This window comes from Notechis scutatus, chromosome 14, assembly GCF_049901735.1.
Source record: "Notechis scutatus isolate UNSWTSFEM ecotype Mainland chromosome 14, rNotScu1.2, whole genome shotgun sequence".
In the NCBI taxonomy this organism is placed as follows: Eukaryota; Metazoa; Chordata; class Lepidosauria; order Squamata; family Elapidae; genus Notechis; species Notechis scutatus.
Genome location: NC_142022.1, coordinates 3,776,340 through 3,804,292, shown reverse-complemented (window position 1 = coordinate 3,804,292; position 27,953 = coordinate 3,776,340). Strand labels below are relative to the sequence as shown.

The 27,953-nt window shown below is 44.1% G+C and overlaps 2 protein-coding genes, 1 long non-coding RNA gene and 2 other non-coding genes across 5 annotated transcripts in view; 1 reads left to right on the top strand and 4 right to left on the bottom strand.

The window, feature by feature from the left end:
• Window positions 1-27,953, bottom strand: part of LOC148129502 (uncharacterized) — a 157,534-nt gene that overhangs the window by 13,384 nt on the left and 116,197 nt on the right. The gene's annotated exons all lie outside the window — the stretch shown is intronic.
• Window positions 1,886-11,892, bottom strand: LOC113423844 (uncharacterized). The gene is made up of 7 exons (XM_087943700.1): window positions 11,872-11,892; window positions 11,574-11,647; window positions 9,555-9,609; window positions 8,116-8,235; window positions 5,601-5,718; window positions 3,064-3,123; window positions 1,886-2,431 (listed from the first exon to the last, which is right to left on the bottom strand). The coding sequence occupies exons 1-6, from the start codon at window positions 11,890-11,892 to the stop codon at window positions 3,095-3,097; spliced, it is 417 nt and encodes a 138-aa protein (XP_087799826.1). The 3' UTR covers window positions 1,886-2,431; window positions 3,064-3,094.
• Window positions 2,728-2,873, bottom strand: LOC113423861 (small nucleolar RNA SNORA79). Its single transcript, XR_003372438.2, has one exon. It is a non-coding gene; the product is annotated as a small nucleolar RNA SNORA79 (small nucleolar RNA).
• LOC113423862 (small nucleolar RNA SNORD126) lies at window positions 5,452-5,529 on the bottom strand. The gene has a single exon (XR_003372439.1). It is a non-coding gene; the product is annotated as a small nucleolar RNA SNORD126 (small nucleolar RNA).
• Window positions 10,990-25,964, top strand: TM7SF2 (transmembrane 7 superfamily member 2). Its single transcript, XM_087943477.1, has 11 exons — window positions 10,990-11,526; window positions 13,196-13,366; window positions 15,004-15,200; window positions 16,139-16,193; window positions 16,993-17,187; window positions 19,428-19,531; window positions 20,725-20,844; window positions 21,251-21,419; window positions 22,499-22,579; window positions 24,596-24,718; window positions 25,400-25,964. Exons 2-11 carry the CDS (start codon window positions 13,312-13,314, stop codon window positions 25,558-25,560), a joined length of 1,260 nt encoding a protein of 419 aa, XP_087799603.1. The 5' UTR covers window positions 10,990-11,526; window positions 13,196-13,311; the 3' UTR covers window positions 25,561-25,964.

The following is a 27,953-nucleotide window of genomic DNA, read 5'->3' as shown; positions in this document are numbered from 1 at the left end:
ACTGGGCATGCGCAGTGGAAAGGGGGCTGGACTAAACTTTGATTGGCTCCATCTTTAAGCAAGGAAGCAGGAGACAGCCCACGCTTTGGATTCTCCTCCCGTACAACTAGAAGATGCATTTCAGGTAAACCCAACACTCTTGTTGAATAACCATTATTATTCTGAATAATTTTGAATAATAATGTGGAGGTATAGATGAGTGTTTCCAGCATTGGGCATAAGCAATTCGGGCTGCCATCAGGATATGTAATATATATTTTATATTTATCCCATATTTCTTCTTAAATATCCCCAATAAAAATAATTCCGGTTCTAATTCTATTTGTACTTTAGTAATCTCTTGCAACCATTTTTTTTATTTTAAGCCAATATTTTTGAGTCTCTGGGCATGACCACATGATAGAATGTATCTTTCTTCTTGCATTTCCAACATATCGGATTCCTATTAGGATACACCTTTGCTAATCTCGAAGAAGGCAAATACCATCTATAAAACATGTTGTAGGCATCCTCTTTGTATGAGGCCAATTTTATAATTTCGATTCCACATGCTTTCCCATTCTGTCAAATTTATGTTTTGAGCCCACGCTATCATGCATCCCTTCACAATCTCTTCCTCTAAATCCACCTCCAACGAGTACTTATAAATTTTTGTAATATTTTTTTGTCTGGGCCTATTAAAATTTTATCTAGTTGCTGTGGTTTCAAATATATTCCAAAATCCTTAAATCCTCTTTGCAGGTCGTGGCCTTCCACTTAGTATTCTTTTATTGGTTAAATAGATCCAATCTTTTGTCCAGATTAACACTGCTGCGCTGTAATATAACTCCCAATTCGGAAGACCCAACAATCCTCTGCTTTTTACATTCTGTAATGATTTTATCTTTATTCTAGGTTTTTTGCTTAACCAAATTAAACATCAGAGCAATTTTATTGAGTTCATTAAAAAAAAGATTTCTCTAGTGTAATAGGGATCATTTGAAATAAATATAAAAATTTGGATAGACATTTTTATGGATGCTACTCTTCCCAGTAAAGATAATTGCAATTTAGCCCATAATTCCAAATCTTTTTTTGTTTGTTGTAATAATTTATCATAATTATTCTCCTTTATTATTTTACATTGTGTGGTCAGCCATATACCTATTTAATTTTATTGTTTGTAGTCCCATTATTCTATTTGTGATTCTGTTAAATTTTTAGACAAGAGCTTCATTTTCTGTCTATTAATTTTCAGACCTATTTCCCCATCTTTCTAATTTGCTAATTAGCTCCTTTACTGTTTCTATCGGGTCTTTAATAAAGAAGAATACAAATTACGATATGTCTGCGAAAGCTTGTGATTTGTATTCTTCTTTCCTGACTTTTAGTCCTTTTATTTCCGGATTTTGCCTAATTCGTCTAAGTAAAGTTTCAAGTGATAGTATAAAAAGCAGAGGAAAGAGTGGGCAACCTTGTCTGACTCCTTTTCTTATTTCTAAACTCTGGGTAATTTCACCATTCACTATATTTGCCTTCTGATTGGAGTATATTGTTATTATGTGCTCAAATTTAGTTCCTAAATTCATATTATAAATTTGCTGTATCATGAATTTATCAAATGCTTTCTGAGCATCCAGAAAGACAAGTGATACTTGTTTCTCCGGGTGGGCATCATAATATTCTAAAATATCTATTACTGTCTTCAAATTGTTCCTAATTTGTCTGCCTGGCAGAAATCCATTTTGGTCTGAGTGAATGTATTCATTCAGAAGACTCTTCAGTCTATTCGCTATGATGGTTGTGAATATTTTATAGTCGACATTTAGTAATGATATTGGCCTATAGTTTTGAATTTGAATTTGTCTTTTTCCTGCAACTTATTTTGTTGAGCAGATTTTTCTTGGTTTCTTTTTGCTGTATATATTATGTTCCCCGAGTAACTGCTTTCATGGTATCCCATAAATTCTGTGTCGAAGTGTGTTGTCTATTATTCTCCTTGAAAAAATATGTTAGTTCTTCTCTTAATTTCTGAACAAATTCGGTCTCTTCTAATATTTGTGTGTTTAGAGTCCATCTACATCTTGTCTTCTTTCTCCAGCTTATTTTAAGTGGGTTATGGTTGGCCCAACAATTTGGTAAAATTTCTATGCTTTCCACTTCCTCTCTTATTTCTCCTCCCATCCAGGCCATATCAATGCGTGACGACGATTGGTGTGGATTGGACTTCTGGTAGTGATGTCAGGACAAATAGAAGAGATGAAGAATGGGCTTGTTTCTTCATCCCCTTTCCTTGGTGCTGGAACGATCCTGTGGGGAATGCAAATCCCGGAGAATCATGACAGTGTGAGGATATTCTTAGGAGCGAAGCAGCGGAGGGCAATCGCCCTCGCGACAAAGAGGAAACCTTCGAGCCCGGCACGCAAGAGGCTGTCATCTGTGAATGGCAGTCCTGAGAGAAAGGAATAGCCATATATATTAAAGAGGAGATACAAGCGAAATTTTTGCAGATCCCAACGGAAGAATTTTGATGATGGAAGCATAGATAGCCCTCAAATCATATATTATTAGTAATCCATACACCCAATGAAAACCAACAAGAATTTTACAAAATGTTACATAAGAAAATTATTGAATTAGAACAAAGAAAAATCTGTATCACAGGAGACTACAATGCAATAGGAGACCACAAAAAATGAGAACAGCCAGGATCTTCAAAGCTTCCAAAGTCACATTTGTTGCTCTTTAGAATGTGCGACCCTGCAAAAGTTCAACCGTGTCACAGATGGCCAACCCATCTAAAGACACTTTTGAGTGAAGAAAAGTCATGTTAGTATTTGATGACATAAAATCCCACTGTTGGAGGCTTGCAGCAGTGAGAGGAACAGTCATCATTCAAGCATTTATAAAACCCTTTGACCGCTTAAATGCTGGTACCCATCACGCCTCTCTTCTCTCCCTCTCCCCCAGTGTGCCTTCTTAGATTGTGAGCCTGAGAAGGCGATGAAAATGACCTTCAACAGCCTCTTCTTTAGATACAGTCTTGTGTCTCCTATTAACTAGGAAAAAAGCATCCATACACACCTTTTCAAAGTGGGGGGGGAATTGATGGTTTTCACCCAATTCTTGCAGAAATCTTCAATCCTGTAAAAAAGCAAAACAAACCCCAATAATTCTTGAGTTAGCAACCAAATACTTTGATCTACTGGCAGTAAAAAAACAATCTGTAATACAGAAACCATTCTTCTCTTCATCTTTTATTATCAAAGGCAGTTCAGAATGAAACACTTTCAATTTTAAATGAGAATTTTATTTTCAATTTTATTTTCAATTTTGTTTCCATACTGCAAAACCAACGTTGGGTCATGGGTACAAAATTAGTCCTTGAGTTATGACCACAATTGAGCCCAAAATTTGTCACTAAACAAGGCAACTGTCAGATCCATGTATCTGCCATTCTTCAATGGAAGAAGAAGGGGGGAGGGGGGAGTTGGTACAAGTAATCCTTTTTGATGTAACCTGAATATATTAAATCTTATATTGAATCTGTATAAACTACACGATATACAACTGGAGGATTGGAGCCAGATGTCCAGAAATTTGCCACCTCTTGAAGAGACAGCAAGCAGAGAAGGGACCATAAAAATTCCAGCTCCGGAAGATACTCCCTGGGAACTCTTCAAAAGATACGTTCTCAGAGAAGGGGAGGGGGGAATTAACAAGTTGGTTCTTTGTTTGACAAAATACACAGCTAAACAAGGGGAGAGGTCCTAACTCCCCTTATCTATTACTGCACGCCTGGGAGCATTTAGACTCTGCTTTGACTAGTGCTGGGATCACTCCCTTTCAATAAAGAATTCCTTTTGAAATGCTTATTTCCCGAAGTTCATTCTTTTCGGTTGAAGGGAAAAAGTCCAGTGCTTACAGCAACTGTTGAGTTTTGCCCCATTTTATGACTCTTTTGCCACAGTCGTTAAGCGAATCATGCAATTGTTAAGCGAATCTCGCTTCCCCCACAGACTTCACTGGTTGGAAACCAGCTGGGAAGGTCATAAATATGAATCAGTTGACAAGCATCTGGATTTTGATCAGGTTACCATGGGGATGCTACAAAGGTTGTGTGAAAAATGGTCTTGTTGAGGTATAAGATTTAATAGCTGCCAGCTGCTGCAATAGAAGGCTGATGCAATAAGGATGAATCAGCATAGCATGGATATTGCCCTTTTAAGATGAAGAATAGATTCACAGAAGTCTTTACCCTTTTAAGAGGTGCCTATATAGCAGGGGTCCCCAACCACCAGTCCGCGGAACAAGTCCTACCGGGCCGCTGGTTTGCTGGGCGCCGCCATCTTTTTTTGATGAAAAAGTGCTTCCGGTGAGCTTTTCCGGGTAGAAAGCTCACCGGAAGCACTTTTTCATCAAAAGATGGCGGCGCCCAGCTGATGCCGTACCGGGCCGCGCCATAAAAAAGTTGGGGATACCGGGCCGCGGCATAAGAAAGGTTGGGGATCACTGCTATATAGGACCTCCGGTGACGAGATATGGGCGAATAAAAAAATGGTCAGAGGAAATAACGGCGGAGCAAATTGAATTAAAACCAGAGTTCTTCTTATTGGGGGTATTTAATAGACAAATTCCTAAAAAAGTCAAATATATCATACTGCACATTCTTACTGCAGCTAGAATAACCTTTGCACAGTGTTGGAAACAAGCAGATATTCCAACAGAGGAAATGGTTATTCAGAAGATAACAGCCTATGCAGAGATGGATAAGTTAACCTTAGCACTTAAGGAAAAAGAAACATCAGAATATTATAGAAGCTGGGAAGGCTGGTATGACTGGATAGAACAAATATAGAAAATATATTAGTAAACAACGTAAAATGTAAGAGGTAGTAATTATATATTCGCAATAAGATGTATTTGTAAATATATCACTAATATTGATAACAAACAAGGAACCATAGACTGTCGATAGAATTGTTAGTTTTTAATCATTTTTTTTCCTTTTTCTTTTTTTCTGTGTGTTGTGTATGTGTTTGTTTGATGTTTTAGTTCTATAATTATAAAGTTTATTTATAATAATAAGAGGTGTCTATATAAAGGCAGCCATTAGAGGGCGTATTTCTCTCTCCTTGTGTCCTGTATCCATTGCAGAGTTCTCCGTGTAGAGTTAAGAAGACTGATTGCTTGCAGATTATTTGTCTACCACCTATATTTCTGTATATGTCCTGTATATAAAGCACTGTTAAATGTCTAGATCTCTTGTGTGCTGTGTTTTGCTCCTGGGTTGTCTCATAACAGTCACGCTACAAATGCTCTGACAGGTCTCACTTTTTTCAGTGCCGTTGTAACTTTGAACGGCCACTAAATGAACTGTTGAAAATTGAGGATTACCTGTAATTTGTTTCACTTAAGAGGGATGCGTTCAAGAGCTAAACATCATCCCCGTCAAGACAGCTGTGTGCAGAGGCTCTGCTCAGGGCATGTTTCTAATCATGGTTTATCAGGTGAAACACGGACAGAACATGCAGTTCATCATAGCAGACTATTGAAAATCCTATTAATATTTCCAAATTAAAAAAAAAAACCAGAAACCAAGTTAAAAAAAATCAAGATACCTTTTCCCATTCTCTTCATACCAACTATACCGAACTCCCGAAGGGTCGGGGACTTCCAGAATTCCTTCAGGGCATCTTGCGATGCAGCTGCTCCCTTCAAGATCCTGCGGCACTCAAGCTTTAAAGAAAAGATCGGTTATCAGAAAATACGTTCACTCATTTAGGATCTTGATACTGATTCTTTTTTAGAACAATATGCCACTCAAGTCAGGAGAAAAAAACTGCAACATTCTGCTTTGTGTTTTTCTAATTTGGTTAATTTATTACAGAATTTAATGGTAAAGGTTCCCCTCGCCCATCCGTGCTAGTTGTTTCCGACTCTAGGGGGAGGTGCTCGTCTCCGTGACAGAGCCGAAGAGCCAGCGCTGTCCGAAGACATCCCTGTGGTCATGTGGCTGGCATTACTAAACACTGAAGGCGCACAGAACGCTGTTCCCTTCCCACCAAAGTGGTCCCTATTTTCCTACTTGAATTTTTTAAAATATGCTTTCAAACTGCTAGGTTGGCAGAAACTGGGACAAGGAATAGGAGCTCACTCCATTCTGCGGCGCTAGGGATTCGAACCGGCGAACTGCCAACCTTTCTGATCGACAAGCTCAGCGTCTTAGCCACTGAGCCACCGTGTCCCCTCATTACAGAATTTACTAAGTAAGAAGTTGAGGCTGTAATTTTGTTTATCCTACAGGTGGTCCTTAACTTACAATCCTTTGTAGAGTGACCGTTCAAAGTTACAACAACCCTTAAAAAAGTGACTTGACTGTTTCTCGCACTTACGACCATTGTAATCCGTGACATGATCAAAATTTGGACACTTGCCAACTGACATGTATTTACAGGCATGATATTCCCCTCTGAAAAAAAAATCGGGGCCGGCCAAAAGAGACCCCCCACCGCGCGCCAAGAAATCGCCTGCCCGCCCGCCGCGCGCACCTCGCACCGCCCGGGCGATTCCCAAAAAAATCGGAATCCCGATTTTAATCGGAAAAATATCATGCCTGGTATTTATGACGGTTGCAGTGTCCCAAGGTCATGTGATCCCCTTTTGTGACCATTTGACAAGCCAAATCAATGGGGAAGCCAGATTCACTTAACTGTGGCAAGAAAGGTCATAAAATCAGGCAAAACTCACATAACTGTCTCGCTTACCAAAATAAATTCTGGGCTTAATTGCCCTTGCAAGTATAGGACTATTTGTATTCTCTCAAACAAGGACTCCTGGAGTCACAGATTGTTTAGAATTATTTTTTCCCCAAGTAAGTAATCTTAATAAGCCTTTCCACCTATTATAAGATCGTTTATTGCATCTGGCAATATCACGATTAAAAATAAAAGTGAATTTCATATAATGTAAAGCGAGGTGCCTGGTTTTATTCTTTAGTGTTTTTCACCTTGGGTGACTTTTAAGTTGGGTGGGCTTCAACTCCTAGAATTCTCCAGCCAGCACGCTTCAAAATACATGGACTTCAACTCCCAGAATTCCCCAATCAAGTCATATTCTGGGGGTTGAAGTCCATGTATCTTAAAGGAGGGGTCACCAACCTTTTGGACCTCAGGGACCACCAAACTCATAATTTTAAATCCCAGGGACCACTAACTGGTTCTGTGGGCGTGGCCTAATGGTCATGTGACTGGCTGGGGATGGCTTGTATGTAAATATTATAAATATTTATATAAATATTGAATTTTTTTAATTAAAAAAGAGCAACTTTTACCCAAAATCAGGCAAAGCAGGCAGGCAGATTGAGTTGCTCACAGAATCAGATTCATTCAGAGATCTATCTGCCATCGGCTAGCTCAGTCATATAAAATTTGCTTGCAAGCAAACTCACAAAATTAACTCACAACACACCATGTATGTAAATATATAATTTTTTACTTAAAAAAAGCCATTTTTACCAAAAAATCAGGCAAAGCAGGCAGGCACATTGAGTTGCTCACAGAATCATTCAGTGATCTATCTATCTGCCTTCGGCTAGCTCAGTCTGTCACATAAAATTTGCTTGCTGTGAGTCTGCATTGAATAATAGAAACTTCAGTCCTAAGGGAGGTTCGGTTGTGCTTAAAAGCAGAGCCAAAGATCTAAAGACGAGCTAGAAAGCAAGAAATCCAGCCATTTCCTGCTTCCTAGCTAATCTAAATCTCCTGGCACAGCAGAACAGCTGATGGCCGGAAAAATAGCAATTTAGCAGGCAAGTTTGCCAGGTAAGGAGTGAGTGGACAGGGAGGGTTCCCATGGGCCATGTGGGCGGCGTAGCGTTGTGTTCCCCCCGCAGTCTGGATAAATTGCTCTGGGGGTGAGATTTCTCTGCGTCCCACCAAAATTTTCTCACGGACCACAGGTGGGCCGCGGCCCAACGGTGCCTTAAAGCATGGTAGCTGGGGAATTCTGGGAGTTGAAGTCCACCCATTTTAAAGTCACCAAGCTTGAAAAACATTGCACTTAGAAGCACAATGTATCTTTCCATAAAGTTCATAAAATTAAAAGCACAGAATTTCCCCTCACCCCCAGCCTTACCCAAATAGATGAGAAATACAGAAATCTTGGTTTGCAGATCCAGAGGATGCTAGTTTTCCGTAAAGGGACACAACTGACCCCCACAAGGAGAGTCTCAAAAAGAGACAAACCATTTTCAGGCTGTAAAAAAAGAAAGGAAAATGGGTTTAAGAGCAGCCCTGTAATATATCTCAGATTTCCCAGCAAAACAATTATCATTTTGTACTGCATTACTGTATTCATTTTACTACTTTAATATTATCCCCAGTAACATGATTGAAAAAAGGGTTTATTACATTAAACATATATTAGACTGTCTTATGTTTTATAATCTTTATATGTAACCTCGGTACATAAGTATATATTATCCTATATATTACAGTATTACAATTTAGTTTGCCATATATTTCGTTAACTGTATATTTTATAATTATCCTGTTACAATTGTACATTAGTTTGCCATATAGTACGTTTTATGTTTATGCTTACCTATTCCTTCCTATACATTTGCTTTTTATATTTATTTCAGTTTTGTTAACTGTGTTTTTGTACATATTATCCTATATATTATTACAATTCAATTTGACAGGTATTAATTTTTATGTTTATATATTTACTTATCCCTTCCTATAGATTTTTATCTTTATTTTAGTTTTGTTAACTATGCATTTTATATTCTCTTTAGCTTTTAAAATTGCTGTTTGACTGCCCTGTGCTGGTTTATGTCTCAAGATTTCATTTACGGTTTGAAGAATCCGGTAGTTTTGGATTCTAATTATGAAGCCTAAAATGGGGTTATTGGACTATAAACTCCAATCTAATGAAATTTCTGAGTTTGCACATGAGGTCTTTGGGGGAACACAATTGTCTTGCTTGTAAAAATATCTGCAATAGATAAAAAATAAATCACAATACCATTATATTTTACAAAGCTACACATCACAAACAAGGAAGCAGAATTAAAAGGTGCCTCATCTGATTTAAAACATACAAATACCAAAACTGGGGTTTTAAATCGGATTTTTAAAAATCCCTGTCCAGGTTTTTAGGTTAATTTTAAAAATTGAATGAAGTCTAGATTTTCCGATACATTATAGCAAATGCCATACGATAAACACATGATATATAATATTTACTTATTAAATAATCAAAATTGTTTAATTGAAAGTTGGTTTTGTTTGTCATCTAGGGCTTTGATGTAGAATTTGGGCTTATTTCAGCATAAATTCCTGGGTTTTAAGAAAGCCAGCATAATCATTCCAGGCGCCCCGCATGGAACAAACCCCCGATGGAATCATGGCTTAAAAATAAACAAAGCGTTTAATAATCCGATAACCTGTTGATGGGGACTTCTTCCTTAAGTTGGCTAAACTATTTCCGAAGTTATAATAAACACGGATGACAAAAAGATAATTAAGATTATTAATGGATTGAGCATGAACGAAACAAGCAATCCTTACCCGCCAGACCTGTAGGGAAACGGAAGTAGGTGGTAGGAGCCGGAAATAAGGACCCCTGCCTTGTTATTGGTTGAGAGGCCTGGCCAATTATTGCTTTAACATGAGGCGGGAGTATTTTTTCCCACCAATTAGGAGAGAGAGAGAGAGAGAGACTTACCAGTATTTCTCAACCTTGGCAACGTGTGGACTTCAACTCCCAGAATTCCCCCTGCAGCTTTCAGTGACCAAATTACATAAATATGTGTCTTTCTTGGGGGGGGGGGAGAACTGTACTCTGCTGATATTGGGGGGCCATTTTTCTTTTCTTGGGCACATCTGAGGCTAAGGGATAAATTGTAGGCTTTGGGAGCAACTTTTGGGGTTTTATCTCCTCTCTCGTTCCTCTCCTTCACTTCTTTCTCTATTTTTCCTGCCTTCGCTCCCCACTTTCCTTTCTTCCCCCCTCCTCTCCTTCTCCCTTCCCTCCCTTTTCCTTCCTGCCTTCTTTTAATTTCCTTCCTTCCTTCTTCTGGTCTTTTCCAGCATTCCTTCCTTCCTTTTCTTTTTCCTTCTTTTTGCCTGCCCTCCTTCTTTCTCTAGCTTCCTTCCTTCCCTTGCTTCCTTCTTTCTCCCATTCGTCCCAGCATTCCTTCCCTCCTTCTTCCTTTCCTTCCTTCCTTCCATTTTGTTCCCCCTAATTTCTCCCTCATTCCTATTTTCTTCTACCTAATTCCTTCATATTTTTCCTTCCTTCCTTCTTCTTTTCTTTCTTTCTTCCTTCCTTCCTTCTCTAGCTTCTTTCTTTCCCTCCTTCCTCCTTTCTTTCTTTCGTTCTTTCTTTCTTTCTTCCTTCATTCCTTCCTTTTCTAGCTTCTTTCTTTCCCTTCCTCCTTCCCTTCTTTCCAGACTTTCCTTCCTTCCTTCCTTCTTTGTTCCTTTCTTTCTTTCTTTCTCCCTTCCTTCCATCCTTCCTTTTCTAGCTTCTTTCTTTCCCTTCCTTCCTCCCTTCTTTCCAGCCTTTTCTCTTTTTTTCTTTCTTTCTTTCTTTCTTTCTTTCTTTCTTTCTTTCTTTCTTTCTTTCTTTCTTCCTTCCTTCCTTCCTTCCTTCCTTCCTTCCTTCTCTAGCTTCTTTCTTTCCCTTCCTTCCTCCCTTCTTTCCAGCCTTTTCTTTCTTCCTTCCTTCCTTCCTTCCTTCCTTCCTTCCTTCCTTCCTTCCTTCTTTTCTTTTTCTTTCTTTCTTTTCTTTCTTTCTTTCTTTCTTTCTTTCTTTCTTTCTTTCTTTCTTTCTTTCTTTCTTTCTTTCTTTCTTTCTCCTTCCATCCTTCCTCCCTTCTTTCCAGCTTTTTCTTTCTTTTTTTTCCTTCCTTCCTTCCTTGTTCTTTTCTTTCTTTCTCCCTTCCTTCCATCCTTCCTTCTCTAGCTTCTTTCTTTCCCTCCCTCCCTCCCTTCTTTCCAGCCTTTTCTTTCTTTCTTTTCTTTCTTTCTTTCTTTCTTTCTTTCTTTCTTTCTTTCTTTCTTTCTTTCTTTCTTTCTTCCTTCCTTCCTTCCTTCCTTCCTTCCTTCTCTAGCTTCTTTCTTTCCTTCCTTCCTTCCTTCCTTCCTTCCTTCCTTCCTTTCTTTCTTTCTTTTTCTTTTCCTTCCTTCCTTCCTTCCTTCCTTCCTTCCTTCCTTCCTTCCTTCCTTCCTTTCCTTCCTTCCTTCCTTCCTTCCTTCCTTCCATTTACTTCCCCCTAATTCCTCTATCATTCCTATTTTCTTCTACCTAATTCCCTTCATATTTTTCTTCCCTCCCTCCCCCAGAAGAACTGAAAAGCAATCTGGGGCCCTCCTGCCACCTGGATTGGCTCTTTGCTCCGTGATGTCATTCCCTCCTTGGGAGGTGATTGGCTCTCCTTGCCTAAGGCAAGCATCGGCAGAGGGCGGGGAGGCCAGCTGTCAGGCTCTCTCGCCAGGTGTTCTGTGGACAGGTGCGCCTCCTCGCATTCTCGCATAGGTGAGCCCTCCCTAAGGGGAGACATGGGGGGGGCCCTCCATCCTCACTGGGGCAGGTTGCTGAAGAAAACGCAGGAGGATTCCTCTGAAAAAGGGAGGTCCCAGGAGTGAATCGTGTGAATCTGGAAGATTCAAGAGGGAATCCTTTGGGTCCCCGGAATGCAGCGTCCTTTTCCTGCCAGGCCAGAAATCACTCTCGTTTTTATCCCTTGGCTTTACCTGGAGCTCATTCGGGGCGTCTTCAGTGGGGGGGGGGAGGCATCCAGGGGTTCTAATCCTGTCAATCAAATCCTGCAGTGGGGCTTCCAGCAGCACGGATACGATGCCTGCTTCCTGTGAGGGATACCTCCTGCTTTCCCGCTTGCATGTCCTGCACCCTTGCATGCAAGCTGCAAGCTTCAGAAGGGGGCCTTGCTGTGTGCACCGCAGGCACTTTGGTGCGCCAATGCGTTCTGATGTACAGAATCCCATCCGCCCTGGAGGGAGGGGTGTCCCACCAAAACAGGACCCCCCAGGTACCCGTGCATGAGATGATTTATGTTAAGGCTGATCTTTATAAAAGAGTGAAAATGTGTTCCCCTCTTCCTGTTGTGGTGTTAAGGTCTGAATTCACAAGCCCAGCCCACCCCAGCCCTGCAAAGGTTCCTTCTGTTGTGGTTCATTGGCAGCCTGTGCAGATGGCAGTGGAATCGGACAGTGGGGAAGAATGGGGACCAGTCTGGAGAGGACGTGGATGAGGGTCCTGCGTCCAAGGCAGAGATGGGGCCAGAAAAGAAGGATGGGGTGACATGATAGCAGTCTTCCAATATCTCAGGACTTGCCACAAAGAAGAGATGTGAACAAGATGTGGAGACTCTAGAAAAAGTACAGAGAAGAGCAACCAGGAAGATTTAGGGACTGGAGGCTGAAACATACAAGGAACGGTTGCAGGAACTGGGCTAGTCTAGGGAAGAGAAGGACCAGGGGAGACAGGAGAGAAGCCGCCCCATATTTGAGGGGCTGCCCCAGAGAGGAGGAAGGGGGTCAAGCTATTTTCCAAAACACTTGAGGGCCAAACAAGGAATAATGGATGGAAACTGAACAAAGAGAGATTCAACTTGGAAATAAGGAGGAATTTTCTGACAGTGAGAACAATCAACCCCTGGAACAGAATTTGCCCTCAGAAGTTGTGGGAGCTTCATCCCTGGAGGCTTTCAAGAAGAGACTGGACTCCCATCTGTCAGGAATGGTGCAGGGTCTCCTGCTTGGGCAGTGGGGGGATTGGACTAGATGACCTGCAAAGTCCCTTCCAACTCTGTTAATCTGTAATCCCAAATGGAGGTGAAAAATTCCCAACGAGAGTAAGGAGGAAGAGACCCATTTGGCTTGTCCTTTGTTAGCCCTGTGCGAGACTTTCGCGTGCTCCCTTTGTGATTAATTTCTAAAAAAAGAAGGCGACACAGCTAGAATTACAAACAAGCCCAGCTGCACACAGAGAAAATGATGCCGACATAAAATCTACTCTCCACGCTTAGTTTGGTTCCAAGATGGGTTTCAATGGGAAGGGGATCCTTTGGCCAGCTGGAAAGCGGGAATATGCAAGGTCTCCCAACTTTCTCTCTGCGGCCCAGCGTTGTCGAACACAAACTGCCATTTGTCCAAACGGGTTTTTTTTTCTTTTCCTCCTGCAGATTGAGACGGTGCCCGGCTATTTAATGGAGATGAAGGCATAAAAGAGACGCGGGAGTTCTCCATAGGTGGAAAAATCCCAACCGAAGACGCTTCGGGATCTGAGCTCAGAAGGAAAATGGATCGGCTGAAGGTTCCCCGGACAAAAGAATTGGAATTTGGGGGTGTATTTGGTAAGGAGGAGGAAAAATTGGGGTGGGGAGCCCAGAGCTTTGACATCTCCAGTTCTCAAGTTTTATTATCCCTTCTTACTCTCTCCTTTAAGAACCAGAGCAGAGGTGGGATTCAGCCGGTTCTGAGCGGTTCTGGAGAACCAGTAGTGGAAATGTTGAGTAGTTCAGAGAACCGGCCAATCCCGCCTCTGACTGGCCCCGCCTCCATCTATTCTCCACCTCCCATTGAGTCCGAACTGATTGGCTGGGTCTCCTTTGGTTGCCCTGCACAGGAGAACGGAGCTGGAAAGCAGGTTAGTGGGGTGGAGAGGGAATGGAGATTTTGCAGTAACCTTCCCCTGCCATGCCCACCAAGCCACACCCACAGGACCAGTAGTAAAAAGTTTTTGAATCCCATCACGGAACCAGAGTACAGGTAATCCTCAACTTCTGACCACAATTGAGCCCAACATTTCTGTTGCTAAACGAGACAACAGTGAAGTGAATTTTGTCACATTTTACAACTGCCACATTTGTTAAGGAAACCACTGCCGTTGTTCAATGAGTCCCACGGTTGTTAAGTGAATATCGGCTTCCCTATTGATTACTGTCAGAAAGTCAGAAAAGGGCTTGGAACGTGACCCCAGGACGCTGCGTCCATCATAAATGTGAGTCATATGTCAAGCATCCGTGACCATGGGGATGCTGCAATGGTCATAAGTGTGAAAAATGATCCTGTCCCCTTTTTCAGTACCGTTGTAACTTTGAATGGTCACTAAGTGAACTGTTGTAAGTCGAGGACAACCTGTAGAGGGAAAGGCTGAAAAATGACGGTGCTTCTAATCGAGCCCCATCTCCACAGGGCCAGCTTGGCTGTGGGGCTGAGAGGGAGGGACTGGCCTCAGGGGCTCCCAAGACATGTCTGTGGCCAATAACTTTTCATTGATTGATTGATTGATTACATTGATACGCAGCCCCTTTCCCCATACAAAGTGACTCTGGGCAGCTTATTTGTTCATTGATTATCTCCTTTTAACAACCCCATATAATCCCTTGCGGGGTGGAGTCTGGGCACCTGAACAGAGCTGAACGTTTACTGGCCGGATGCCCTTCCTATCTCCAGAGCAGAGTTTTGTTCAGCAGATATATTCCCATTGTGCCCAGAGAGAGAAATATCTGCCTCCACCTAGGATCGAACTCACGAGCCTCCTGATTGTGAGGCAAGAGCTTCACCTCCAGGCCACCGTACCGCTCCTTATTTAATCATTGATTTATTAAATTTATGTGCCGCCCATCTGACTATCCGAGAAGTCTCTTTGAAGCTTCTTTATTTATATAAAAAAGGACTTATGAAATTTATCTGCCAGCCACCTCACGCTTCAAAGTGAACCTGGGTGACTTATTTATTTATAAAATTTACTTTTATTAAATGGATTACATTGATTGGACGCCCATCTCACCCTGCAAAGCGACTGTTGTGTTGATTGCCTTTGGGGTGGGAAAGGGATTTGAGCCGAGTTGTGTAACAAGGGGGGTTCTTCTTCTCCTTCCTCCTCTTCTTCTTCCTCCTTCTCCACCATCTCCTCCTCCTCCTCCTCCTTCTCCGCCATCACCACCTCCTCCTCCTCCTTTCTCCTTTCTCCTCCTCCTCCTTACAGGGGTAGCCCTCCTAATGGTTGTGATGCCCAGCACCGTCTTCTACCTACTCCTGGTCTGCAGGACAGAGCAGGCCAGCGCACTGAGCCCCCCCTGGGCGCTGCCCTCCCTCCGCTCCCTCTGGAGTCCCCAAGACTTCGCTCTGGTCCTGGCCTGGCTGGCATTTCAAGCCCTGCTCTACCGGCTGCCCATGGGGAAGGTAAGGCTCCTGCCTGCCCAGTTGGCTTCGGCCTCAGTTTTCCTCATCTGTATAATGGGAGGAAAAGCTGTATGGGATGTAATCCTGGAAGAAAGGCAAAGGGTTTCCTTCTGGGAGAAATTTCCTGACAGAACAATTAATCACCTGAACTGAAGTTGCCTCCAGGCGTTGTCAGTGCTCCATCACTGGAGGTTTTCAAGAAGAGACTGGACAGCTCAAATAAAATTTATATAAAATGTTGAACTATTACTATCTGGCAGACGGTACAGGATAATAAAAACAAGGACAAATAGGCTGAAAAACAGCTTCTATCCCAGGGCAGGAGCTCTGCTGAATTCCACTGTCTAGTGCAATATTAATGCAATATCAGGGGTTTTCAATTCAATGTATGGAATGTGATGGATGGGTGTTTGTGCTTTATTTTCATAGTCATCATGTACACTGAAGATGGTATTTAATTTCGTTGTACGAGGTGCAATGACAATAAAGTAAACTAAAGTAAAATGTTTTATAGATGGCATTTTCTGCCTGAAAGATGAGCAGAGATGTTTAAGGATATCTCCACTAAGTGCTGGAAATGTAACTAGATATTGGGCTCATATTACCACCTGTGGTATATAAGAGAAAGTTTTCATTATGACAGATGGTCCTCAACTTACGACCGCAATGGAGAGCAGAATTTCTGTTGCTAAGCAAGACTAAACAAGATTTCTGTAGCTAAGCAACGTCATTAAATTTGTTCCCCGTTTTACAACCCTCTTCTGCTACGGTTGTTAAATAAATTGCTGCAAGTGTTTAGACGAATCTTTTCATCAAGTGCCCATTTGGGTGGGTATTAATTCCTTGTTTTGTCTGACCAGATGGACTGCTTCAAAGATCTTACGGAAATTCTGGGTTTGTTTTTTTTTCTAATTTTATTTTATTTTATTCCCCCACAGATCACGGAAGGAAGCCTTCTTCGGGACAAGAGCCGGCTGCAATATCGCATTAATGGTAGATATTTTGGGACAGTGAAAAAGAATAGAATAAGAATAGAATAGAACTTAGAGTAAAAAGAATAGAATAGAATAAATGGAAATGAGAACAGAACAGAACAGAATAGAATAGAATAGAATAAATGGAAATGAGAACAGAACAGAACAGAATAGAATAGAATAGAATAGAATAAATGGAAATGAGAACAGAATAGAGTAGAGTATAGAGTAGAGTAGAGTAGAGTAGAATAGAGCAGAGCAGAGCAGAATAAATATTGGAAGGAATAGAATAAATAGAATAGAATAGAATAGAATAGAACAGAACAGAACAGAACAGAATAGAATAGAATAGAATAGAATAGAATAGAATAGAATAGAATAGAATAGAACAGAATAGAATTCTTAATTGGCCAAGTGTGATTGGGCACACAAGGAATTTGTCTTTGGTGCATGTGCTCTCAGTGTAGACAAAGAAAAAATAAAAATACATTTATCAAGAATTTAAGATACAACACTTAGTGATAGTCATAGGTTACTACCGTAATAAGCTATCAAATCATACTACGGAACAAATAAAACAATAAGAATTGTAAAGATACAAGCAACACAGTTATAGCCATATAACCAGTAAACAAACACCCAGCTCCATTCAGTTGTCCCAACTCCACCCCACAAAAGATTATGAACTTGTTCAAAGAAGATGATGATTCCGTCAATTCTTTGCCTAGTTCAGTTTTTAGAGTTCCCAGAGAGAACTCCTGAGCCGTGGATCTCATTTGGGATACAAATCCCCCTTCTTGCTTTTTCATTTTGGGTAGGTTTCTACGCCATGTTGGTTACAGTGCTGATGTTGGCTGCTGGACTGGCTGGCGGGTTGCGCCTGAGCTACATCTACGATCACATCCTGCAGCTGGCCTTTGCAGCAACGGTCCTGGCTTTTGGTCTCAGCCTCCTTCTCTATTTCAAGGCTCTGCTGGCCCCAGAAACAGCCTTGGCTCCTAGTGGGAATTCAGGTAAGGGCCCCCCAAATCTGGAAAACTCAGTGGGGGCTGTGGAATGAGGAAAAGCCCAGAGGAGGGAATGTCAATTCCCATTGCAGTCTTCAAAGAGATTAGCCCAGGGTTTCTCCCTCTTGGCGACTTTAAGATAATAGAATAATGGAGTGGGAAGGAGCCTTGGAGGTCTTCTAGTCCGGTAGTTGCCAACCGGTGGGCTGGGGGCCACTGGTGGTCTGTGGGAAAATTTTGGTGGTCCGCAGAGAAATGTCACCCCCAAAGCAATTAATCCTGGCTGTGTGGGAACACAAGGCTGCGCCACCCACATGGCCTGCAGGAACACAAGGCTTGCATCGCTTGCATTGTGAACCACACAAGGTAGTGGGGGGGGGGAGGGGGGAGGAGGGGGGACTTGCCCCATGCGCCTGGCCTGGCCACCGGGCTGCTTCTTTCCGCTTTTCTTTCTTTCTTTCTTCTGCTTTTGGCTGCAGGCAAGGAAAGCAGCAAAAGTCTTTCTTTCTCTCCTCCAAACTCTGCCAGAAATGAGTCTTTGGGACCCTGCAGGGCCTCCTGCTCCAAGAGGCTGCGCTGGCAAAGACTTGTTTCTGGTGGAGTTTGGGGGAGAGAAAGAAAGACTTCTGCTGCTTCTGCTGCTTTCCTTGCATGAAGCCAAAAGTCTCTCTCTCTCCCCGAGAACGAAGCTGGAGATGGTATCCTGCGATCCCAAAGAATGATCAGTAGGAAAACGGGGTGGGGGATTTTCCTGCAGACTTTTTGGGGGATTTTCCCAGGGTCTCTGGTCTGCGGGATTTAAAATGATGAGTTTGGTGGTCCCTGAGGTCCAACCCCCTGCTCAAGCAGGATACCGTATATATCCCATTCCAGACAAGTGGCTCTCCAATCTCTTCTGAAAGGCCTCCAGAGTTGGAGCACCCACAACTGAAGAGGGAGTCAAGCACTAGAAGGCAAGACAAGAAACAATGGATGGAAACTAATCAAGGAGAGAAGCAACCTGGAACTTTCTGACAGTGAGGACAATTAACCAGTGGAACTGCTTGCCACCAGAAGTTGTGGTTGCTCCAACACTGGAAGTTCTTAAGAAGAGATTGGACAGCTACTAGTTTGAAATAGTATAAGGTTTCTTGTCTGAGAAGGGAGTTGGATTAGAAGACCTCCAAGCTCCTATCCTATCCTATCCTACATTTAATTCTATTCTATTCTATTCTATTCTATTCTATTTTCTATTCTATTCTAATTCTATTCTATTCCATTCCATTCTCTCTTCTATTCTATTCTATTCTATTCTCTTCTCTTCTATTCCATTCCATTCCATTCCATTCTCTCTTCTATTCTATTCTATTCTATTCTATTCTATTCTATTCTATTCTATTCTATTCTAATTTCTATTCTACCTCTACTTCTATTCTTTCCATTCTTCTCTTCTCTTTATTATTCTCTTCTGTTCTGTTCTGTTCTGTTCTCTTCCATTCCATTCCATATTCTATCCCATCCCGTCCCGTCCCGTTCCGTCCCTGCCCTTCCTTTCCATTCCATTCCATTCCATTCCATTCTTCTCTCTTTCTCTTCTCTTCTCTCTCTTCTCTTCTCTTCTCTTCTTCTCTTCTCTTCTCTTCTTCTTCCCTTCCCTTCCCTTCCCTTCCTTCCCTTCCATTCCATTCCATTCTCTCTTCTCTTCTCCATTATATTATATTCTTTTCTATTCTATTCTTGGGCAAACTGGTTTAACAAATGTTTCACTTAGCAACATAAATTTTGGGCTCAGCTGTGCTCATAACCTGAGGACCCACTGGACCGGTATTGGGCAGTTTTCCTGGGAAGTAGGAGAGGAATGAAGGCCGTGCTCCAGTGGTGGGATTCAAAGTTTTTTACTACCAGTTCTGTGGGCGTGGCTTGGCAGGCGTGGCTTGGTGGGCGTGGCAGGGGAAGGATATACTGCAAAAAAAAACTTCCCTCCCCACCCACTGACCTGCTTTCCAGCTCCGTTCTCCTGTGCAGGGCAACCAAAGGAGACCCAGCCGATCAGCTGGGACTCAAGGGGAGGCAGGGAATAGATGGGGTTGGCGGGGCCAGTCGGAGGTGGGATTTATGCTGGTTCTCCCAACGACTCAAAATTTCCGCTACCGGTTCTGCAGAACTGGTCCGAACCGGCTGAATGCTACCCCTGCCGTGCTCAGCCGGGCACTTTTGAAGGTTTCGGGAAAAGTTTTGGGGTGTTTCTCCCCCCTCCCCTCCTGCAGGAAACCCCGTTTATGACTTCTTCATGGGCCACGAGTTGAACCCGCGCCTTGGGCTCTTCGATCTCAAATTCTTCTGCGAGTTGCGCCCAGGTCTCCTCGGCTGGGTAAGCCTCCTTTGCGATGGCGGTGAGGAGAAGCTAGCAGGGACCCCCTGACCCCAATCAGAGGCCTATATTGGGAAGGGCTGGGAGGGGGGGGGGCTCCTCTTCTGATAGATGGAGCAATCAATCAGTAGGACGGAACTTGCCTCTAGAACTTGTGGCTGCTCAAGAAGAAACTGGACAGCCATTTGTCCAGGGGTTGGACTAGAAGACCTCCAAGGACCCTGTCATTCTATATTCTGTGTTCTTACTGGAATTTGCAAGTTTTGATGAGCTTCATCAGCTAGACGCTGTCTTCATATCCTATGATGTGTCCTCAAAAATCTGTTTGCCCAACCCAGAAAGATTAAAAGAAAGGGAAGGGAAGGAGAAAGGAAAGGAAAGGAGGAAGGGAAGGAGGAAGGGAAGGAAAAGGAAGGAAAGGAGGAAGGGAAGGGAAGGTGGAAGGGAAGGGAAGGGAAGGGAAGGGAAGGGAAGGAAAGGAAAGGAAAGGAAAGGAAAGGAAAGAAGGAAAGGAAAGGAAAGGAAAGGAAAGGAAAGGAAAGGAAAGGAAAGGAAGATTAATGCGTTGGGCAGGAATGTGATCCAGACAATTTCACCTGATCCTTGGGAAGCAAGGATTAAATGGTGTCCCTTTCTCCAAGACTGCAGAGATTTAGAATATAGAATAACAGAGTTCGAAGGGATCTTGGAGGTCTTCTAGTCCAACCCTCTGCTCAAACAGGAGACGCTATGCTATTTCAGAGAAATGGTTGTCCAGTCTCTTCTTAAAAACCTTCAGGGATGGACAACTTCTGAAAGCAAGCCTTTCTCCTGGTTAATTGTTCTCACTGTCAAGAAATTCCCCTTTAGTTCCAGGTTGCATCTCTCCTTGATTACTTTCCACCCATTGCTTCTTGCCCTGCCTTCTGGTGCTTTGGAGAATAGCTTGACCCCCTCTTCTTCCTTGGGGGGCTGCCCCTCAAATACTGGAAGACTGCTATCATGTCTCCCCTGCACCTTCTTTTCTCTGGACTAGCCAAACCCAATTCCTGCAACTGTTCTTCATATATTTTAGCCTCCAGCTTCCTAATTTTATCCATATGTTTTTAAAATCCATTGTTGTGGGGAAAACAGGGAGAAACAAATAGGGAAATTGAAGATAAACCTGTTCTCATCACTGGACTGTCTGTCTCCTCCTCCCCTCCCCCCCCCAGGCCCTGATCAACATGGCAATGTTGGTTAAAGAGACAGAGCTGAGAGGCAGCCCCTCTCTGGCCATGATCCTGGTTAATGCCTTCCAATTTCTCTACGTGGTAGACGCCCTCTGGCATGAGGTAGGTGAAAGCGTGGCCAGCAGGCCAGGCCACGGGAAGGGTGGGGGGTCCAAAAATTTTTAACAAGTTCTCCTTGGAACTTGGGAGAAAAACAAAATATTTCCCCATCTTGGAGCCTCCCAAATTATTTGGCGAGCAAATAATTTTAGAGGTGCAAGGCTGGTTGCGCAATCTGGCTTGACTCAGTGCTTTGAGTGATCCATGGCTGTTTGCATAGCTGGATGAAGCTAGAGCAGTCTTTCTCGACCTTGGCCCCTTTAAGACGGGTGGACTTCAACTCCCAGAATTCCCCAGCCAGATGGGCTGGGGAATTCTGGGAGTTGAAGTCCACCCGTCTTAAAGGGGCCAAGGTCGAGAAAGACTGGCGTCAAGAAATTGGTGGCTGACATTTAGGAACATTTTGCAGGAGGCCGTTCTCACCACAATGGATATCGTCCAGGATGGCTTCGGGTTCATGCTCGCTTACGGGGACCTGGCTTGGGTGCCGTTCCTGTACAGCCTCCAGTCCTGCTTCCTCGTAACTCACCCCCAGAAGCTTAGCCTGCCTCTGGCGGGGGGCATTGTCCTGCTAAATGGTGAGTGAGGCTACAAACAGGCCCTCTGAGCATGCACATAATGCTTTCGTTATCTCTTGCTTGAGTGAGGTGGGAAGGACTGGACTAGATCTCTAAAGTCCCTTCTAACTCATTCTATTCCATTTCTATTCCATTTCTATTCTATTCTATTCTATTCCTATTCTATTCCAATTCAATTCCATTCTATTCTATTCTATTCTATTCTATTCTATTCTATTCTATTCCAATTCTATTCTATTCTATTTCATATTCTATTCTATTATTTATTTTACAGAATAACAGAATAACAGAGCATTCTAGTCTAATCTATTCCCTATTATATTCTATTATTTTACAGACCAGAGTATTCTATTCCAGGGGTCCCCAACCGCCGGTCCGCTGACCGGTACCGGGCCGCGGAACAAGCCTTACCGGGCGCTGGTTGCTGGGCGCCATCTTTTTGGTAAAAAGCAATTTTTCGTCAAAAAAGATGGCGGCGCCAGCGCGGTGAGCTTTTCCGGTAGAAAGCCATTTCTACCCAAAAAGCTCACCGGGAAGCGCTGGCGCCGCCAGTTTGACGAAAATCACTTCCAGTGACGCCACCGGAAGTGATTTTCGTCAAAAGATGGCGGCGCCCAGGTGACGCCGAACCGGCGCATGGCGCCAGCTGACGCCGAACCGGGCCGCGGCGCGAAAAGGTTGGGGATCCCTGTTCTATTCTATTCTAATTCTAATTCTTCTTTATTTTACAGAATAACAGAGCATTCTCTTCTATTCCATTCCATTCCTATTTTCTTTTTGTTGTCTTCCAATAGAGGCTGGTCATCCATCCAATTCAGGGTTTTCCCAACCTTAATGATTTCTGTGCATGTGAACTTCAAATCCCAGAATTCCAGTCAACATGGCTGTTGGTCAGAATTCTGGGAGTTGATGTCCATGCAGCTGGCAATTGCCAATTTTGGGAAGCATTGATCTGGTGGCCCCTGTGCCAAGAGAAACAGTTGGGCTGGATTCCCTCGAAGGTCCTTTCCAACTGTATGACGCTATGATTCAATACGCTGTAATCATCTCAATGTCGTTTTTTTTTTTCCATTTTGCAGCCCTGGGGTATTCCATATTCCGTGGTGCCAATTCCCAGAAAAACACCTTCCGACGGAATCCTGCTGATCCCAGAGTGGCTGGTTTGTAGCTGTACACATTTCAGTTTGGGGGGGTGGGTTTACAAGAGAGACTTGACCAAGTCCAAAACGCGGCAGGTGCATTTAAACAACGTGGTGGGCCTGCTTCCTTTTAACCTAGACCCATGATGGCGAACCTGTAGCACACATGCCACAGGTGGTACAGAGAGCCATTTGTGTGGGCACGCGAGCCCCAGCCAAACATACCTGCGCTGTGCATGCGCCTCCCAGCGGATTTTCAGCCTGAGGCTGTCTTCGCCTTCCCGGAGCCTCGAGGGAAGCCTCTGCAGGCTCAGGAGGCCGAAAAAATGGGCCTTCCGGAAATACTGGGAGTGTTGAAACGGGCCTGTTTTTCGGCCTCCAAAGGCTGCAGAGGCTTCCCTCGAGCCTCTGGGAGGGCGAAAATGGCCTCAAATGGGTCGAAAATCAGCTGGGAGGTGTGCGCATGCATAGTGCAGGTAAGGGGGCGGGGATGTTGCGTGCACATGCGCAGGTGAGCAGGGCGCATTTCACAACAAAAAGGTTCACCATCACTGACCTAGGCAATTATATTTAGAGTAGAATGGGCTGGAAGGGACCTTGGAGGTCTTCTAGTCCAGCCCCCTGCTCAAGAGTAAGATGAAATGTTTGCAGCAGGAGGACCTTAGCAGCTGGTAAGAATTCAACTTTTGGGTAAGGTTCCATTGAGTGGTGCAACCCCAGAACATTTCAGTTAAATGAGGCAAGGACCTGCAGTCAGCAGACGAATCTATAATATGCTGAGATTCTGGAAAGTGCAGAGAAGAACAGCGAAGATGATTGTGGGGCTGAAGGCTAAATATATAGGAAGAACAGTGAGAGAAACTGGGTATGTCTGGTGTAATGAAGAGATGGACTAGGGCCATGGTGGTGAACCTATGGCACGCATGCCAGAAGTGGCACGCAGAGCCATTACTGCTGGCACGCAAGCACTCGCCCAGAAAAGATCTACTGCGCATGTGCACCCACCACCCGATTGTTGGGTACCTGGCACACATGTGTGGGGGTGCAGCAGTGCGCAGGACACACTTGCGCCTCTGCAAAAGCACGCATCGCACAAGGGTCACATGCGCAGAAGCGTGCAACACAGGTCGCACGAGTCGCATGTGCAGAAGTGCGAGTCATGTAGGTCGCAATGCATGCGTGGGAGGCATGGGGGCGGTGCGCATATTGCCTTCTGGGTGATGGCATGCGAGCACGAGCAGGCAAGCCTGCGCGCAGTTATCGGCACGGGAGCCCAAAAAAGTTAGCCACCACTGGACTGGCGGGGTGACACGATAGCAGGGCTCCAATATGTGCCACAAAGAAGAGGGGGTCAAGCTATTCTCCAAAGTGTCAGGGTTCCGGCAATTGCCCTAATTAAATCAGGAACCTCGAGCCAAGCTTCAAAAGAATCCAAAGGGTTTATTAGGAGCAACATGTCGGCATTATCCCAGTTAAAGCCAACTCTTGACACAGGTGATTTACGGTCACTTGTGACCCTGTTCCCCCCCACACACACACACACCGCCGCCGGGTGTGTCATCAATCAGATTCTCCAATGAAGGATTTTCGGAGGCAGAAGATCCGGTAGCCTAGCTACAATCATTGTAAGCTATGTGTGGAATGTACTTCTGGTCCCCCGTCCCCCCCCGCTGTCCCCCACTTATGGCAACTCGAAAATAGGCATAGGAATTTACGAGTTGACACAAAACACTCGAAGGCAGGACAAGAAGCAATGGGTGGACACTGATCAAGGAGAAAAGCAACCTCCCCAAGCTCCATTCTCATTGGCAGAGGGCTGCAGGAGGCCCAGGCGGGCCGAGTGACGCCGAGTTGGCCACATCCACCCTGGCCATGCGCCTGCCCCCCCCAAGGTCAAACACAACCCTGATGTGGCCCTGAGTGAAATTGAGTTTGACCCCCTTTGGTATAGGGTCTGCTTGTGCAGCGGGTTGGATCAGAGCCTAGTCCATCCTCCTGCTCAAAGACTTTCTATCACTCTCTTTTTTCCCCCCTCAGGGCTCCGGACAATCCCTACGGCAACCGGTCGGCGACTCCTGGTCTCTGGCTGGTGGGGTTTTGTGCGACACCCCAACTATTTAGGGGACCTGATCATGGCTTTTGCATGGTCCTTGCCCTGCGGTAAGGGGCAGGCATCTAGGAGGGGCTCCAGTTTAGTTTCTCTGCAGCAATCTGGAATGGGAATAGAATCGAATATTGGAATATAGAAATAGAAATAGAAATAGAAATAGAAATAGAAATAGAAATAGAATAGAATAGAATAGAATAGAATAGAATAGAATAGAATAGAATAGAATAGAATAGAAAACAGGATGGGATGGAATGGAATGGAATAGAAAATAGGATGGAACGGAATGGAATGGAATGGAATGGAATGGAATAGAATAGAATAGAATAGAATAGAATAGAATAGAATAGAATAGAATAGAATAGAATAGAATAGAATAAATATTGGAAGGAATAATAGAATAGAATAGAATAGAATAGAATAGAATAGAATAGAATAGAATAGAATAGAATAGAATATTGGAAAGAATAGAAAAGAAGATAGAATAGAATAGACAATATAGAGAATAGAATAGAAAATATAGAGAATAGAATAGAATAAATATTGAAAGGAATAGAATAGAATATACAATATGGAATGGAATAAAAATAGGAATAGAAATTGAATAGAAATAGAAATGGAAAAGGAATAGAAGCATAATCGAATAATAGAATTGGAAGGGACCTTGGAGGTCTTCTAGTCCAACCTCACTGAGGCAGGAATCTAAGCTGGCCTTTCATTTGTTTTCATTGCAGGCTTCACTCACATCTTGCCTTATTTTTATATCATCTATTTCACTCTGCTGCTCGCTCATCGGGATGCCCGGGACGAGCACCAATGCCTGAGGAAGTATGGGCTGGCGTGGCATGAATATTGCCGGCGTGTCCCCTACCGGATTGTCCCATATCTCTACTGAATTCCTAAACCCCCGTTTTCCACGTGGTCTCTGGACTCCAGAGGAGGATGGTCTCCTGGCTTCAGGGCAGCATGAGAGAAAAGACACCGGCAGGGCCTGGCAAATGGGGGGAAAGCGTCAGCAGTTCATCGCTGTTTCTCCAAACTTTGCCCCATCAAGACGGCTGGATTTTTCTTCCATAGACATTCTCCCTGTTTCACATTCGTCGCCTGGGGAAAACTTCCTTTGACCTCCTTCCCTGCCTTCCAATTGTCTAGATTTCTGCTCCTGATTAGGAAAAGAGACTGGAAAAATAAGACTTTGGAGCTGGAATCATTTTTATCGAAATAGATTGATTTTTTTTTAGGACCCAGAATAACAGAGTCACAGAATAACAGAAGAGACCTCAGAGGTCCTCTAGTCCAGGGATCCCCAACCTTTCGACGCCGCGGCCCGGTTCCGACATCAGCTGGGCGCCCGACCCGGTAGCAAGTCAACTGGGCGCCGCCATCTTTTATGACGAAAAGGCGCTTCCGGTGGCGTCACGGGAAGCGCTGTTTCGCCATAAAGATGGCGGCGCCAGCGCTTCTGGTGAGCTTTTTCGGGTAGAAATGGCTTTCTACCCGAAAAGCTCACGAAGCGCTGGCGGCGCCATCTTTTTATGACGAAACAGCGCTCCGGTGAGCTTTCTACCCGAAAAGCTCACCAGAGGCGCTTTTACAAAAAAGATGGCGGCGCCCAGCAACCAGCGGCCCGGTAAGGCTTGTTCCGCTGGCCCGGCACCGGTCCGCGGACCGGCGGTTGGGGACCCCTGCTCTAGTCCATCTCCCTGACTCGGCCTATACTTAATTTTGGACAAATGGTTGTCCAGTCTTTCCTTAAAACTATCCGTGATGGAGCAGCCACAACTTCCCAGAAACAAGGGCTCCTATCATACCCGTCTCAGCTGGAGCTTCTAAGTAAGAACATTAAGGACATTTGTATAAAAAAGGGAATACTTTCATAAAGGTCAAGTGAATTACAGTAAAGCAAAGCCAGAACTGAGATTCACACGCCACAAAATCACTAAGTTCCAGTTTCCCCCCCACCCCCGCTTGTCTGCCTCCCGCTGCCCACCAATCAATCAAGCTCTTGCAAGATGTTTCTATCAGGGCCAATCTGAGTCCAGGTTGGTCTGTGACCTCCTCTTTCTGTGTGACTTTGGAGCACTTTCTGTTCCTTCCGCCTCCTTCCCCAAGCAGGCCTAAAGTGGCAGCTGACACTGTCAGGAAATTTCTCCATAGTCCCAGGTTGGATCTGCCTCTGACTAGCTTCCGCCCCGTGCTTCTCGTCCTGCCTTCTGGTGCTCTGGAGATGAAGTCAAGGCCCTTCTCTTCTGACAGCCTGTTCTGACCCAAACCTGGTTCCAAGGAAACCAACACGAAACGGAGGTAACAGCAAAACCTTTTAATGATTCTTTATGAATTCCATTCCTGCCAAGAACACCAGGTAAAGTTACTAAGCAATATTTCAAACACAAACCAAGATATTCCGAAAGTCCACCAGGCTTGAGTGCAAAAACTTCTTTGCTTCCTGCAAAGAACTCCGGTTTCTCAGCTGGCTTTTATCTCTTAAGGGGAGGGGCCATTACCTCGCAGCCTTACTCCCGAGTTGCCCGTGCTGCTGCAGCTGCTCTTTGAGCATCCCTGCACGTACGCGCACTGGGCACAGGCTCCTCGGGATCCTCTTCCTCACTGCTGCCAGCCTCCACACTCTCCACTCCCTGATGGTCCTGGCCCCATCCCTGCATCACACGCAGGCCCCTCCTCTGAGTCCTCGCTCTCCGACACCTCAGCTGTCTGCACCTGCTGCCGGTGAACCACAACACAGCCCCTCAAGTAGTGGAAGATTGCTATCATGTCCTCCCTATCATGTCTGTCTGTCTGTCTCTCCCTCTCCCTCCCTCCCTCCCTCTCTCTGCCAGCTGCATTCCCTCTTCCCCCTCAGAGCTCTCAAATTGCTTTGATGCTGATCCCGACTCCCAAGCCGCCTCCTTCTCCCGATTTGGCTGCTGGAGGTGCCGGTGGCCAAGAGGCCACAACAACCGTTCTTCATACGACAACGTAGCCTCCAGACCTTCAACCTTCTTTGATGCTCTTCTCTGCACACTTTCCAACAGAACAATCAAAGCTCTTTGGTGATGCTTCTTCATCTCCCAACAGTTCACCACATTTGCAAGTGTTCAGTAAGATGCTCTAGATAGAAGCTGAATATTTTTTTAAGAGATTAATAGGATCCTTGGGAAATTCTTAAACTCGAAACTCTACAAATTAGCAAAGCAATACTAATCGGCAGGCTGAAGTAATAAAGGAGATATAATTTGGAGTGTCACAAAAATGACACCTGTTAGAAACTGGTGTTAGAGATTTTCAGAC